This window comes from Raphanus sativus, chromosome 3 (genome assembly GCF_000801105.2).
Source record: "Raphanus sativus cultivar WK10039 chromosome 3, ASM80110v3, whole genome shotgun sequence".
Classification (NCBI taxonomy): domain Eukaryota; kingdom Viridiplantae; phylum Streptophyta; class Magnoliopsida; order Brassicales; family Brassicaceae; genus Raphanus; species Raphanus sativus.
The window spans coordinates 12,388,859-12,402,624 of NC_079513.1; the positions used below are offsets into that span (position 1 = coordinate 12,388,859).

Sequence of the window (13,766 nt, forward strand, 5' to 3'; positions counted from 1 at the left end):
GCGTCTCTGCTTGGAATTGTTAGTAGAAACCAGATGCATCTCAGCTAGTTTTCATGTTTTTAATGGATTTTATCTCTCTTTTATTTTCTAAAAATGTTGTTATGTTGTTCAATGTTGTTCTTAGTTTCAACTGTGGTGTTGACATTTGAAGGAAGTAAGGATATATAATCAAAAATCTCCTTTTGTTAGATTCTATTTTGGTCCTTTTGAGTTTATGCAATCTATAGATCTCTTATCCAAAAACAGAAATTAAGAGATATGGTTATTTCATATCCGATGGATTATATTTTGCTTTGAGGGAGCTTGACTGTATTGTTTAGACTAAATTACAAACAGTCTAATTTAGACTTGTCTCTTTTTAATATTTGATTGCCTTCTAATTATTTACTTGAATAAGACTTGTGGAAAACTATGTCTAAGAGCTTATTCTAGTGTCAAGTTCATACATGATTGCATATATGGTGAAAACTGAAATACAATACACATAAAATAACAGTCCAGGAAACAACTTCATCTTACCTTTGGAATGTGACAAGAAGATAGTGAAACACTCACGGTACATGCAAGAGAAACTGTTATAATACATTTCTATACAGTTTTAAACTTATAAAACCACAAAGTGGAGCTAATAGGTTTCTCGTTTGGTTTTTGGAGCTTCCAAGGTTGAATGTTTGTTTAATCGTCTCGGGTCCCTAACATTTTTTTCTCTGTCATATAAAAGGTTAGGACTTTAATTTACGTACAGTTTGTTTATATTAATTGAAGGATTAAAAGTATAGCCCTTAACTGTATTCCTAAGCTTTTTGCTTTAAGAAATATCATATAGTAATACATGTTCATTATTGTAATACGACTTTTCTTAGTGAAATCACATGGGCCTATAGTTATTGGTGCTTAATATTATATAGTTTTTGGTTATAGAACTTTTAAATGTTAACTAAATTGGACGGTCTTCATTTGGGACCAGCCGCTTCAATAAACTAAGATCGATCTAGGTTTATGACGTCGGTGTAAGAGAATTAATATATTTTTGTCACGAAGAGAATTAATATTTCTTAAAAACGTGTAGTTTTGTGCATTGGCTGGATTAAAGAAACAAATAGTGTAATTATTAACCCTGCATATCTATTTATATCAATTATTGACGTCTTTGTTTACTAAAATAAGATCTATATCTAATCCACTAGCATCTTACCGAACTATTAAAACACTCGATAATGGTCTGTAATCTTGTTCTAGACTCTCTAGTAGCGGATCGAGGTTTGCATGTTACTTTGTAGGAGTATAAAATTTTGTTTGTTTGTTTTGGTTTCCTAATTTCGAAATTATCAGCTTTTTGACAATATAAAAAAGCACTATCAGCTTTAGTTATTACAGCTTTAAAACTAAACAGTCATCAATAAGATATGAGATTAATCTAGAAATATAATAACGTGAATTAACATGGAGCCAAACCGACAACAGACACTTTTGTCTCCATGACTGCCAAAGAAAGCTTCATAATTTTACTTTGCGAATTATTAGGAACCACCGGTTCATGCACACATACGTGCTTACAAACATTACATCACACAACATTTCATCATGAATGAAAACATAATATAATTTGTGTGAAATTATATTCCCCATAGATTATGTATTAAATGATTTTTGTGAAGTATGCATTAATGCTTCTAACTATCAAATTAAGTAGTATTATATTAATAAATTAATAATGTTAAGACTTTAATTTTTTTATAATTTACAAGATATTAAATAATCAGTAGATATATAATTATTGAAGGGAAGACTTCATTTTAGATGTACAACATGTGGTTTCACAAATAGTGTTTTATAATTTATTTCCATAGTTTTACACTTTTACAAAATGCTAAAGAATGTTGTTTAAAGAGTACAAGTTAAGTGACATTTCATAAGAAAGGAATAAACTTTGTTAGATACCAAAATCTTAAGCCGATGCTCTCGCTCTATGGCTCCACCAATATCTTCTTCTTCCCAATCATTTCTTCATTCTTTCAACTTTGTTACTCTTTATCTTTTGATTCTTTAAAAATAAATTAATCCACTTTTCTTTGTCACACGATTTTAAAAGTCTGCTTGGGAACAACGCATTCTCTATCAACCCTACATATTTTTAGTCACTCTTTCTAACTTTCCTTTTTCAATTAATAACCCATTTTAGTTTTTATCCATTTTATAACAAAAGGTTCATATTATGGAACCAACAAAAGTTACAAAATGAAAGACTAAATGCCCCCGTCTTTGTAGAACAGCGTTAATGGTGGAGTGGTGGTAGACCCATCACCATCAAAATAATTGCAATTCGGCCGTTAATCATGTAATAATTTTAGTGTAATATATAGTTAAGGTCAAACTATCATACACTTCTTCATTAAAAATAAAAAGAGTTGTTAAGAATTTATCACATTTATGTACGGAGTACCAAATTCCTATGAATACAAAATTAAATACTAATTAAAGCTTTGGCAACTCAACTGTCAAAACATTAACCAAACCCAAACCGGTAGTTGCACTGAACCAGATAGTCACATACTCTGCTTTTCACACCTCCTACAAGTCTTCCGCATCTCTCAAATGGCAACAACACTGAACAATGCACCATATTTTTATTTTTTTACAGCTAGGTTGTACCGTGGAGCCCCTTGAAATAAGTTTTCTTGAAGCTATCGTAGATCATCATCAAACTCCGTAAAGTCTAAGGGATGTTTTGATGAACGAGTAAGCTAATGCACCGGTGAAAATGTAACTATCAACCCTGTCCAATATCCCACCTGCACCATGGACAGAGAGATTTATTAAGAGGAGCTGTGAATGATCTATGTATTGATTAGTATGTTAGTGTGGGAGATTTTTACCATGTCCAGGGATAAGTGAACCAGAGTCTTTGACCCCGGCATCACGTTTGATCATTGATTCAGTAAGATCACCAAAGACTGACCCAAAGAAGTTAATAAACCCAAAAGCAATAGAGCTGAGGATACAAATCAAAGAAAGTAATTTACAAAACGTGCAAATGATAAGAAAGAAACTGAGTTTAGATAGAGAGATAAAACTAAGTAACCTGAACAGAGACTGAGGCCAAGACAGAGACTTAGAGAGTAGAAGGGTAATGACTATACAACCAACAAGTCCAGCAAAAGTCCCTTCCCATGTCTTTTTGGGACTAATACTAGTCAGAGGTGTCCTACCAAACGCCTGCAACTTCTCTATTGTTAAACTCAGCTTGAGGGCGGTTATCACTAGTTAAAAAAAAAAAAAGCTTTATTGTTAACCTTGCCACCGAGAAAAGCAAATGTGTCTGTGGCAATTACACCACTGAATGAGATCAACGTTGCCACAAGTCCAACTGTCCACTGAGGTGGACCACCAAGAAAAATTGGCCAAGTCCTTGCAATACCTAATAAAAGGAGGAGAAAGTCTCAAGAGATTTTATGTTTTTGAGATATAAAAGGAGGTGAGAGAGAGCTTGCCAGTGTTGAGCGCAGGAGCAGCTAAACCACAACGAAGCTTAACCCAAAAACAAGGGAGATAGCCACAGTAAAACAAGCCAAACATTGTACTACTAAGCTGAGAAAAACGCGGGTTTCCTCTCTGTACTAACAAAGCCATTGCAACAACAAAGGCTGCGCATGTCACCCATATATCAATGTTACCAAAGTACCTGAACAAGATTAACTCCATAAACTCAGTCTCAAGGAGGCATTCAACAACAACAACAAGAAAAAAGTCTTGGATTGGAATTGGAGATAATGAACTTACAGTGTAAGGATGGGCATAAGAGCGCATATAACAGAGCAAAAACGAGATACATATCTAGGAGGAGGAGTCATTCCTTTAGCTATGCCTCTACTTCTAACGAGCTCGAAATATTCACGAGAACCAATGAAAACAGAAGCTGCTAAGGCTAATGTGAAAACCCATCCTCCAGCTAACACAACACCTCCAACAGGTAACCCAATGGCGACGCCAAAGATGACTCTTTTCTTAAGCTGGCTTGCTTTCTTCTGCTTATCTTCTTCCACATTCTGCAAATCGTGGATTTGAAATCAGACAAAGTGAGACTACTACCCTTAATTTAACAATTAAGCTAAAAACTGAATCTTTACTAGTATATGAAGTTATTATTACCTTTGAATTGCCATCACCAAGATGGTCTGATTCAGCTCGACTAACGGCCGTGAGGAAACGGCGTTTAACAGGAATCCGACCAAGGAGGGAACGAAGCAAAGGGTTGGTTTTGGCATCACGGACCAGACGTAGGCTCGTATACTCGGCGAAAGGTGGGAGATTTAGGGTTTTCCTAATGGATACACGGCATGGGCATATAGAGAGAGAAGTCGATAAAACCGGTGGTACCGGTTTGTTGTACCTACAGACTTCAACAAAAGACGCCATTGCCTTTCTGAATTTGTGACGCGAGAAAATTAAGACACCGAACAAGGGAAGTGTTCTGTTTGAAACTCATCACATCATCATGTCGGAATCTCTGTGTATGTCTGTGATTAGCTGAATTACTCGGCGAGTTTTGTATTTTAGCAGAAGTGCGAGATAGAATTAGCGGTTGGCCTAAACCCTCTGGCTCAGCTAGAGTTTTATCATCCTCAAACTATTGTTCAGTGATAATGTTTTATTTTATTTCTAACAAGTACAGAAAACGGAGACGAGAAGAAGTTAAGAGGAGGAGAGAACACACAGAAACAAAATTATGTCTTTTGGATTACAAATGTTGGAAAAAAAAGTCTTATGAAAACCGTAACACAATCAATACTCTAAGGCAACTAGGTTTGAGATTCAACCAAAGGTGAAATGAAAGAGGATAAAGACAAAGACTGAATGTCATTCTGACACAGTTTTGAATTTTCTTTTCCATGTCTTTTGGTTTTTGGTTTTTTTTTGCGGAAGCCACTTTTGATGTGGGTGTGGTAGTATAGTTTTACCAACGTGATCATGTCCTCTTCATAATGTATCCCAAGATTAGGCCTATTAGTCCTACCAAAAGAACGTACATGAACGGGATTCCACCACCACTCTGGCTTCTATTGCTTCCACGCTTCAACTGCTCCTGCAAATCATTAAACAAACAAAAGAAAATGGCTTCATCATTAAGACCAGGGAAGCTAGCTATGAAAGTGCTTGACCAATTTGCAGGTAGTGGTTGGTATACAACACGGACCAGGTGAAAGTTCCTTACCAATTCTTGTTGAAGTCTATTGTTCAGTTGAACCGCAGAGTTCTTTTCCTCGGTGAGCCTTGTGATGAGCGCTCTCGCCTGAAATCATACAGTTCGATAGGGATTCAATGTTTACATGTATCAGGAATCACCATACTTAGTAGCTAGTAAGTTTGTTGCAGATGCATAAACCGATTTGTGGAAAGCTAAAACCACAGCAAAAGAAACCATACTCCTCTAGACCATAGTATTAACGTACTTAACTCTACACAGCTAAAACAATTGATGAAAACTACAAACAAGGTAAAAATTCTTAAAGGTGATAAACTCAAAGGTTAAGGCTCTTGGTCTAATAAGCTCCACTTCAGAACTAAAGTGCACAGTTAGCGAGCCACAAAGTTTGCTAATAAGCGAAATGAGCTGGATAGGAAAGAAAAAAAAACAGCTCCAAAAACATAAAAGATAATCCCGTAAACATATAATACTGATACACTATTATCTTGAAAGCATTACATAAAAGATCAGAAAGTTGATTAAAAGTACCTCAGATGGGTTATCCTGAGGTTCAAGCCTGTCCACGCTAAATCTTGGAGCCTAAATAACAAACAAGACGATTATTACAAAAGGAAACTCCTAGCCATAGTACTAAAAAGAGATTCTATTTCCTTGGCTATTTGAAGCTGAGGTCTAAACTTACAGCAGTAAAGTCAGAAGCGTTGTTGTTGTTCCCATTGTCAGAGACAGAAGCTCTTGGGGAAGAGCCCTCTTCTGATCCTTCATGAACCGGTGAAGGTGGTTGCGGTGGATCAACATAGACAACTCTCAGTTTCGTCTCCTCAACTCGATTCCCCGCCTCTTTGCTAAACTGCAGAAACCGATAAGTCTCAGCAAGTAAGGAGATAAAGCAAGGTTTTATTAGAAACGAACATCAAAAATACCATCTCGGGAGTAACATCCTTGGGAGTGACACCGGGAGTAGCCACAACACATTGAAGCAAGAACTTGTCCTTGCACTGCATATCAGCAGGAGCTTCCTTCTGCGCTTGCATCGTCACTAAGTTTTCCAAAAAGACAACAACAAATCTCAGCTTTTGGAATTTGCAATTTAATTGGAGAAAAAAAAAAACAAACCAAGAACTTCAGAAGAGGATCTGGGAAGAACAACGCCAGTGTTAGGCCTCACACAGTACTTCTTTGGATTCGTCGTTTTAACCTAAAGCAAATCAAACATCGAAGAATCTCAACGATAATCTTCAAAAAAATTTGAGAAGGATTATTATTCTTAATGAATTATTATCCACCTTGAAGGCTACATAACTGTCGGTCTTGTTAGTCAAATAGAGAGAGCAAGAGATCTGTTTCTTCAATTCAACTAACACACATAAAATCACAAATCAAACGATTATTCGTTAGGCAGAGATCTAGAGTGCGGGAATCATTTGGGATATTATGTATAAGCTTACAAGGGAATTGAAGGTCGATAGGATCGATTTCGAGAAGCGCGTTACTCATTCTGATAAGATCGCCGGAGGTTCAATCGTTTTCCGGTAGAGAGTGGTGGTCGTCGTCGTCGAGAGAGAGAGAGAGAGAGTTTTGGCGTCAATTTTGAAGGCTGGAGACGATATATGCCCTTCTTCTGATTCAAAGTGCGTCGTTAATCTTGGGGGTATAATTGTCATTCGATCCAATGCGTTTTTTTTTTAAAAGGGTTGACCAGGGAAAGCGAGGTGGCAAACCACGACCCCCTTTTGATCCCTTCTCTAATCTCTTTTTAATTAGTGTGTACCTAATTGATTGTCTATAAGGTTTTTTTTTTCTGGGTCAAATAAGTCATCTCACAAGTAATTAATTACGGAAGAACGAGCAAAATTAATTGAATAAACTCAACTGAGAAAAATGTTTATTGGGAATAAAAAGATGATATTTTTCGAACTGTTGAGTTTGCATCTTTTTTCTATTCCAAATAAACATTTGACTTTTATCATTTTTTATATTACAAACTAGAGTCGGCCGCCCTACACACGGAATATAATATGTTTGATGTAGATATAATATATGTAATTGTACTCTTTTATTGAAGTTACTAAATTTTGTTTATAATAGTTTATTTAGACAATGTGGAAAGAATAGTCTAATTAGCTTAACCATATTATCTAAATAAACGTCTACAATTTTCTAAAGAAATGTTTTTGATTATTTTTGGAATATGTTTTTAATATCATTTCTTTACATATAGTATATATTCTAAAATTGACTATAATGAAATTAATAAACAATCACAAAATAATACGGAATTTACGAAATTCAACTTGGAATTCACAAATGTTTCTGTTTCGAATGGTATGTTTAATGGGTTCATGCCATACAACTCTTCTGAAGAAGTTTTGCTGCTGTTCAAGAGTATGAGAAGCATGGACGTGGTGCCAACTGCTTTACTTTCCCGGTGTTTTTTTGTTGTTGTTCAACCTCTCTAGATGGTCTTATAAGCTTGTGTGATGGTAAAGATTTAAGACAGTTGGCAGCTTTCTGAAGGGTTGCATTCTATAAAATAGCTTAACAAACATAACCATTCCCACTAGCGTTGGAGAAAAACAATTTGTGCAGGCAGCCGTTGAATCCACTTCCCACTAGCGTTGTGTTCCTTGTGTTCTAGTTTCTCGGGTCTCTCCTTTGTACCTGTCTCGGCTCAACCTTCCATCAGGTTATCACAAGTTTGTATCGATACTTGATGTCCTGTTCGCTCCAAAGCAGAACGGTTTCAAGTTCGATTGATTTTGCTTCCATGTTTTTTACCTTTTTTGCCATGGAAGTGAGTTTTAGAGTTCTTATAGTTTGTCATCACATCTTGTAAGACTCATCAGTTCATTGCAGAAATGATATTTACCATTTAGCAAAAAAACATAACCATTCCTTTCGTTTTTCACTAATAACAAATCGTAGAATATTTTTCTACCGAAAACTCAATTTATTTGTAACTATAATCAAATCTACAATTAATAATTTAATTTTCAGATATTGGTGTTTCTCTTGAACCATTCTAAATCTTTTCTATCAATAACTCAGTTTCCTTGTAAAGTTGATCTTTTTAAGAATGCGTAATTTTTTTAGCTTTTTTAAATAATCGAACTTAAACACATCACTGGCAGATCTTTTTAAGAATGCGTTAGCAAATCTCTTCTATCAATAACTCAGTGTACATTATTTGATTGCCAAAGAGTTTTAGTGTTGAGAGAAAAGAAAAACACAAAATCAAAACCCAAATGAGCCACCAAAACAACAATGAGATTTACTTCTTCCTTCATCTCTTCCTGGGGTCTCCGTCCCTCGTCTCGCTCCATTATCTTCCTCCTTCCTTGGAAATAAAGTCTTCAAACCAACAACAGTCACTCAGCGGCAATTGTTCCTGCAACTAAAAGCAGCTGCGTGGTGGGAGACAGCCAACAACATTGCGTCCTAAACACCACATCTGCGTTTGAACTCTGAAGCTGTCTCCAGCTTCTACGCTGCCATTCACGTCCACAGATTGGCCTCCGTGTCAGACCTCATCGCTCAAAACTGCATCTACAAGGATCTCGTCCTCTCATCATTCTAGTTTAACCTCAATGAACTGATAATGAACTGTCTAGCGAATGAAAGCTTAAACCTGGTAAAAATCTCATTTGTTTCTTCTCCCTCAGCATACAGACTACTATCTTCCATCTCCAATCTCCGAAACCCATATCTCCTTTCCACCAAAGACTACCTTTCCAACTCCTTTTAACCCTTTTCACTTCTTCGATGATCAAACAAACTCAAGCCTCCGTACACTCCAAACAACCAGAATCCTACAAAGGCACTTGCTCAGACGATACCTCTTGCCGTTCTATGCTCACTGATGGAGGCCCTGTTCGTTTCGTGATCTGGACGCTGTGAGGGATTAAACTCACACCTAGATTTAGATCAGGTTTTATGTTTAGGAAAGGTTAGGGAAAGATTATCGCGGGCTGAATCCCGTAAGAACTTGATGAATGAACTTCGATTTGTATTGATATAATAGAAAATGGGATGGTTACAAGAAGATGTATCTCACGAGGAATATAAAGATTACACGAGTATTATCCTAAGAATGTTTTGGTGAATGTTGAGTGAAAATATGAGTTGGATCGGATCTCTCTTCTTTCTTGACTTGCTTTCTCTTTAAATAGCCTTAGGTCCCGTCGGTTGCTACCAACAGGTTCCCGAGATCCTCTCCGTGATTTGAGGGATTTGTAACAGCTTCCCTTTGACCGGGTCCTGCGCCTATTTACTTGTCCACGAGCTACCTCTTTGACCGGGTCCTGCGCCTGTTTACTTGTCAACGAGCTGCCTCTTTTCCTTGACCTCTCTGATGAACATCTCCAGCTCACAGCCTCCGGATCTGACTTAGCTGTTTTTGAAGATTGAATTCATGATGGGCCTTTCACGGCCTGTTATCATTTCTTATTGTCTATCACTAGCTAGGGGGTCATATTTGGGCCCAACAGTTGCCCCCAGCTTTCGAGATAAGATTTCTTATCTCGGAAGCTAGACCTAGCCGGCGAGCATCAATCTTTTTGTTGAGATCTCGAGCAACAGTTATCTTTATTGAAGATTTCTTTTGCTTAATCTGATGGCTACGATTACGTATGAAAAGGCGCAAGTATCCGACTTCTCGGCCAGCAAGCTTCCCATTCCTCAATTCTCAGAGAGTTCAGGTACTTTCGAGATTAACATGTTTAATCTATCCTTTTACGGAGAGTATGGTTCTAACTTAGGTTTGGTGGGTCCTGATTCAGCTCCAGTCGAGACGTCCCAGATGGGCGATGACAAGGAGGCAGATGAGGGAGATCCAGCCAAAGAAAGTGATCCAGTCAAGGGAGACAAGGATGTCGGGATGAGCTCCCGTGATAATGATGGCTAAGAGCTGCGGCTCTTTTTGAATTGTAATGTTGCTTTTCATGACTTTTGCCTAATGGGCTTTGTTTACGTTTCAGACTTATAGCCTGAGGAGGCTTTTAAACCTTAGGGTCTTCTGAACCCTCGTTAGCCTAAGAGGCTTTTAAACCCTTTTATTCAAATTTCGGTTTTGTTTTTCGTATTAAGTCATTTGACTTGGTTTGATCGTTTCTTGGATGAGATTGACTTTTGTCAAGTGGAAGTTTTGGTTTGGACATGTATCGTGATTATTAAATACAATGTCCAATGACTTATCAGGTCTCGAAGATTTCGAGTACATTCGATTACGAGGATCCTTAGAAGGAATTCCTGAAACATTGAGATTAGCTCAGGGTTTTTAGGAACCTGAGCTACTCTGAAGACCTTAGGAGGGGGTTCATGGGAACCTGAACTTGTTTGTGGGATTTTAAGACCCGTTGAGACTTGCTTAGGATTTTAAGACCTTTGTGATTTGATGAGGATTTTAAGACCTCGGAGATTTGATAAGGATTTTAAGACCTTGGAGAATTGACAAGGATTTTAAGACCTTGGAGATTTGGTAAGGATTTTAAGACCTTAGAGATTTGGTAAGGATTTTAAGACCTTGGAGAATTGACAAGGATTTTAAGACCTTGGAGATTTGGTAAGGATTTTAAGACGTTGGAGATTTGGTAAGGATTTTAAGACCTTGGGTCCAGGTTCGTCGAGACCTGATATTGCTTGAAGGATTTTAAGACCTTCGAGGTTACTAAGGATTTTAAGACCTTAGGTCCAGGTTCGTGGAGACCTGAGTTTGTTGGAAGGATTTTAAGACCTTCGAGATTAATGAGGATTTTAGGTTCAGGTTGACGGAGACCTGAATTTGTTCGAAGGGTTTTAAGACCTTAGGTTCAGGTTCACGGAGACCTGAATTTGTTCGAAGGGTTTTAAGACCTTAGGTTCAGGTTCACGGAGACCTGAATATATTCGAAGGGTTTTAAGACCTTAGGTTCAGGTTCACGGAGACCTGAATTTATTCGAAGGGTTTTAAGACCTTAGGTTCAGGTTCATTGAGACCTGAATTTGTTCGAAGGGTTTTAAGACCTTAGGTTCAGGTTCACGGAGACCTGAATTTGTTCGAAGGGTTTTAAGACCTTAGGTTCAGGTTCACGGAGACCTGAATATATTCGAAGGGTTTTAAGACCTTAGGTTCAGGTTCACGGAGACCTGAATTTATTCGAAGGGTTTTAAGACCTTAGGTTCAGGTTCATTGAGACCTGAATTTGTTCGAAGGGTTTTAAGACCTTAGGTTCAGGTTCACGGAGACCTGAATTTGTTCGAAGGGTTTTAAGACCTTAGGTTCAGGTTCATTGAGACCTGAATTTGTTCGAAGGGTTTTAAGACCTTAGGTTCAGGTTCACGGAGACCTGAATTTATTCGAAGGGTTTTAAGACCTTAGGTTCAGGTTCACGGAGACCTGAATTTATTCGAAGGGTTTTAAGACCTTAGGTTCAGGTTCATTGAGACCTGAATTTGTTAAAAAGTCAAGGTATCGAAGATAATTGCTTTATTGATAATAGGATACATGGTATCACAATAATCATACAATCGATGTTTGGGCTATATGTTCTCAAACATATGCCCCCTTTCGCCATGGTGGAAAGAGTGTTAAAATGAGATTGGGGTTACACTCATGACACAACTACCTACGTACCCAGTCAAGGGGTCAAGCCTAACGTAATTCGAGGAATTTAAGTACCTAATGATAGTATTTCTTCAGATTTGTGGCATTCCACGATCTGATTTCAGGTACCTCGGTTCGTACCTTCAGGAGCTTTTAGACGCCAGGTCGTACCACGTAGACAATCCGGTAAGGACCTTCCCAATTGGTCCTTAGTTTCCCAGCATCTGGTTCTTTGGTTCCTTCGAAAACTTTCCTAAGTACTAGGTCACATACAACGAATTGTTGGGGCCTGACTTTGGAATTGTAATGTCGGGCCATTGCTTGCTGATAGTTTTGAATCCGAAGCAAAACTTGGTCTTGTCGTTCCTCGATTAAATCGAAGCTGTCTGATAAGAGCTGGTCGTTAGCTTCGGGATCAGACGTACAGAGCTTTCGACGGAGGCTCCCAGTGGAGGTTTCCGCCGGAACGACAGCTTCCTTTTCGTAGGATAAAGAGAAAGGGGTTTCCTCAGTAGCCTTTCTAGGGGTGGTTCGTCATGCCCAAAGTACTTCAGGTATCTTTTCAGACCAGGTTTTCTTTTTGGTTCCGAGGCATTTCTTGAGGTTTGCTAATATTGACTTATTAGCAGCCTCTGCCTGACCGTTGCCTTGAGGTCGTCGAGGTGTTTGAGAAGGTAGGGCGGATATTCCACTTGTCGCAAAATGCTTTGAAGTCGCGAGAAATGAAATGTCCTCCATTGTCGGTTACGATCTCATACGGGACGCCGTGGCGGTAGACAATGTCTTTCCACACAAATCCTTCGACTTCGAATCTAGTTATCTGTTGGAAAGTTTCAGCTTCTATCCACTTCGTGAAGTAGTCTGTCTAGACCAAGAGGAAGCGTAGCTTCTGCCTTCCTCTTCCTGACGTTATGAGTGGTTCTACGATGTCCATGGACCACCTCATGAACGGGTACTGAGCGGGTATTGAGGATAATTTTTCCGCAGGCTGATGTATAATCGGTGCATGCCTTTGGCATTTATCACATGAAGAGGAGTAAACCTCGCAGTCAGCTATAATGGTGGGCCAGAAATAACCCTGTCTTTTGATTCGGATAGCTAGAGCTCTGCCCCCAGAGTGGTTTCCTCTGGAGCATGCATGCATTTCTTTCATAAGATTGATAGCATCGAGGCCATGGACGCATTTTAGGTAAGGTCCGGACATGCTTCGTTTGAGGAGGACAGATTCCGTTACGCAATATCTCGCGCTTAATGCTTTGAGCTTTCGAGCCTCCCATTTATTGGGTGGAGTCTTTCCCTCCAGGATGTATTGTGTGATTGGAATTCTCCAATCCTCTCTTCCTACAACTTTGTTATGAAGAGACGAGGGAGGTTCCTGTTCGGGACCTGGTGTCGTGGTGCCCCCGGAGGTGTTGGTAGGATTGGGCTCCAGGGAGTCTGAATTCCGAGGAATACCTCCAGATGAATTTTGGAGAGCTGTACGGCTTCTGGTTTTAACTCTGCAGATGACTGGGTCTGAGTTGGTGCCCCCGGGGGTATTCTCGAGATCAGGCTCTAAGGAGTCTGAGTTTCGAAGAATATTTTCCGTGACTTGGATTATGTTCCCGGAGGTATGCTTTTTTGCGCTGCATATTCTGGTTTTTGGAAACCAAAATGTTGTGAAAACCTGGGTAGCTACCGCTTCAGGGCAGGTACCTTCGGGTTGCGCTTTTAGTTTGCTCTCTTTTTCAGCTTTAGTAGCTATGTCGATGCTTGGTTTCTCGATTCCTTCTACGGGTATGATTCGTTTTACGAGGGGGTCTGATGTGGAAGCTAAAGCAGCCAATGCATCTGCTGAGGAGTTCTCACCTCGTGGGATTCTTGTTAGCTCGAATTTGTCGAACTGCTTAGTGAGGTTCTGGACGGTTTCGAGATATGCCCCCATTCTTTCGTCCCTCGTTTCGTATTCTCCGTGAAACTGGCTAGCTACTAGCTGTGAAT

At 38.8% G+C, this 13,766-nt stretch overlaps 2 protein-coding genes across 2 annotated transcripts; both read right to left on the reverse strand.

Annotated features, from left to right (window-relative positions):
* Positions 1-2,363: 2,363 nt before the first annotated feature.
* Positions 2,364-4,625, reverse strand: LOC130508985 (phosphatidate cytidylyltransferase 4, chloroplastic-like). Its single transcript, XM_057004492.1, has 7 exons — positions 4,150-4,625; positions 3,781-4,046; positions 3,492-3,682; positions 3,294-3,418; positions 3,083-3,216; positions 2,877-2,992; positions 2,364-2,792 (listed from the first exon to the last, which is right to left on the reverse strand). The coding sequence occupies exons 1-7, from the start codon at positions 4,414-4,416 to the stop codon at positions 2,701-2,703; spliced, it is 1,191 nt and encodes a 396-aa protein (XP_056860472.1). The 5' UTR covers positions 4,417-4,625; the 3' UTR covers positions 2,364-2,700.
* Positions 4,626-4,699: 74 nt separating this feature from the next.
* LOC108847741 (vesicle-associated protein 1-2) lies at positions 4,700-6,895 on the reverse strand. Its single transcript, XM_018621070.2, has 8 exons — positions 6,655-6,895; positions 6,493-6,563; positions 6,323-6,404; positions 6,130-6,245; positions 5,889-6,056; positions 5,735-5,785; positions 5,213-5,290; positions 4,700-5,083 (listed from the first exon to the last, which is right to left on the reverse strand). Exons 1-8 carry the CDS (start codon positions 6,701-6,703, stop codon positions 4,967-4,969), a joined length of 732 nt encoding a protein of 243 aa, XP_018476572.2. The 5' UTR covers positions 6,704-6,895; the 3' UTR covers positions 4,700-4,966.
* Between the last annotated feature and the right edge of the window lie 6,871 nt (positions 6,896-13,766).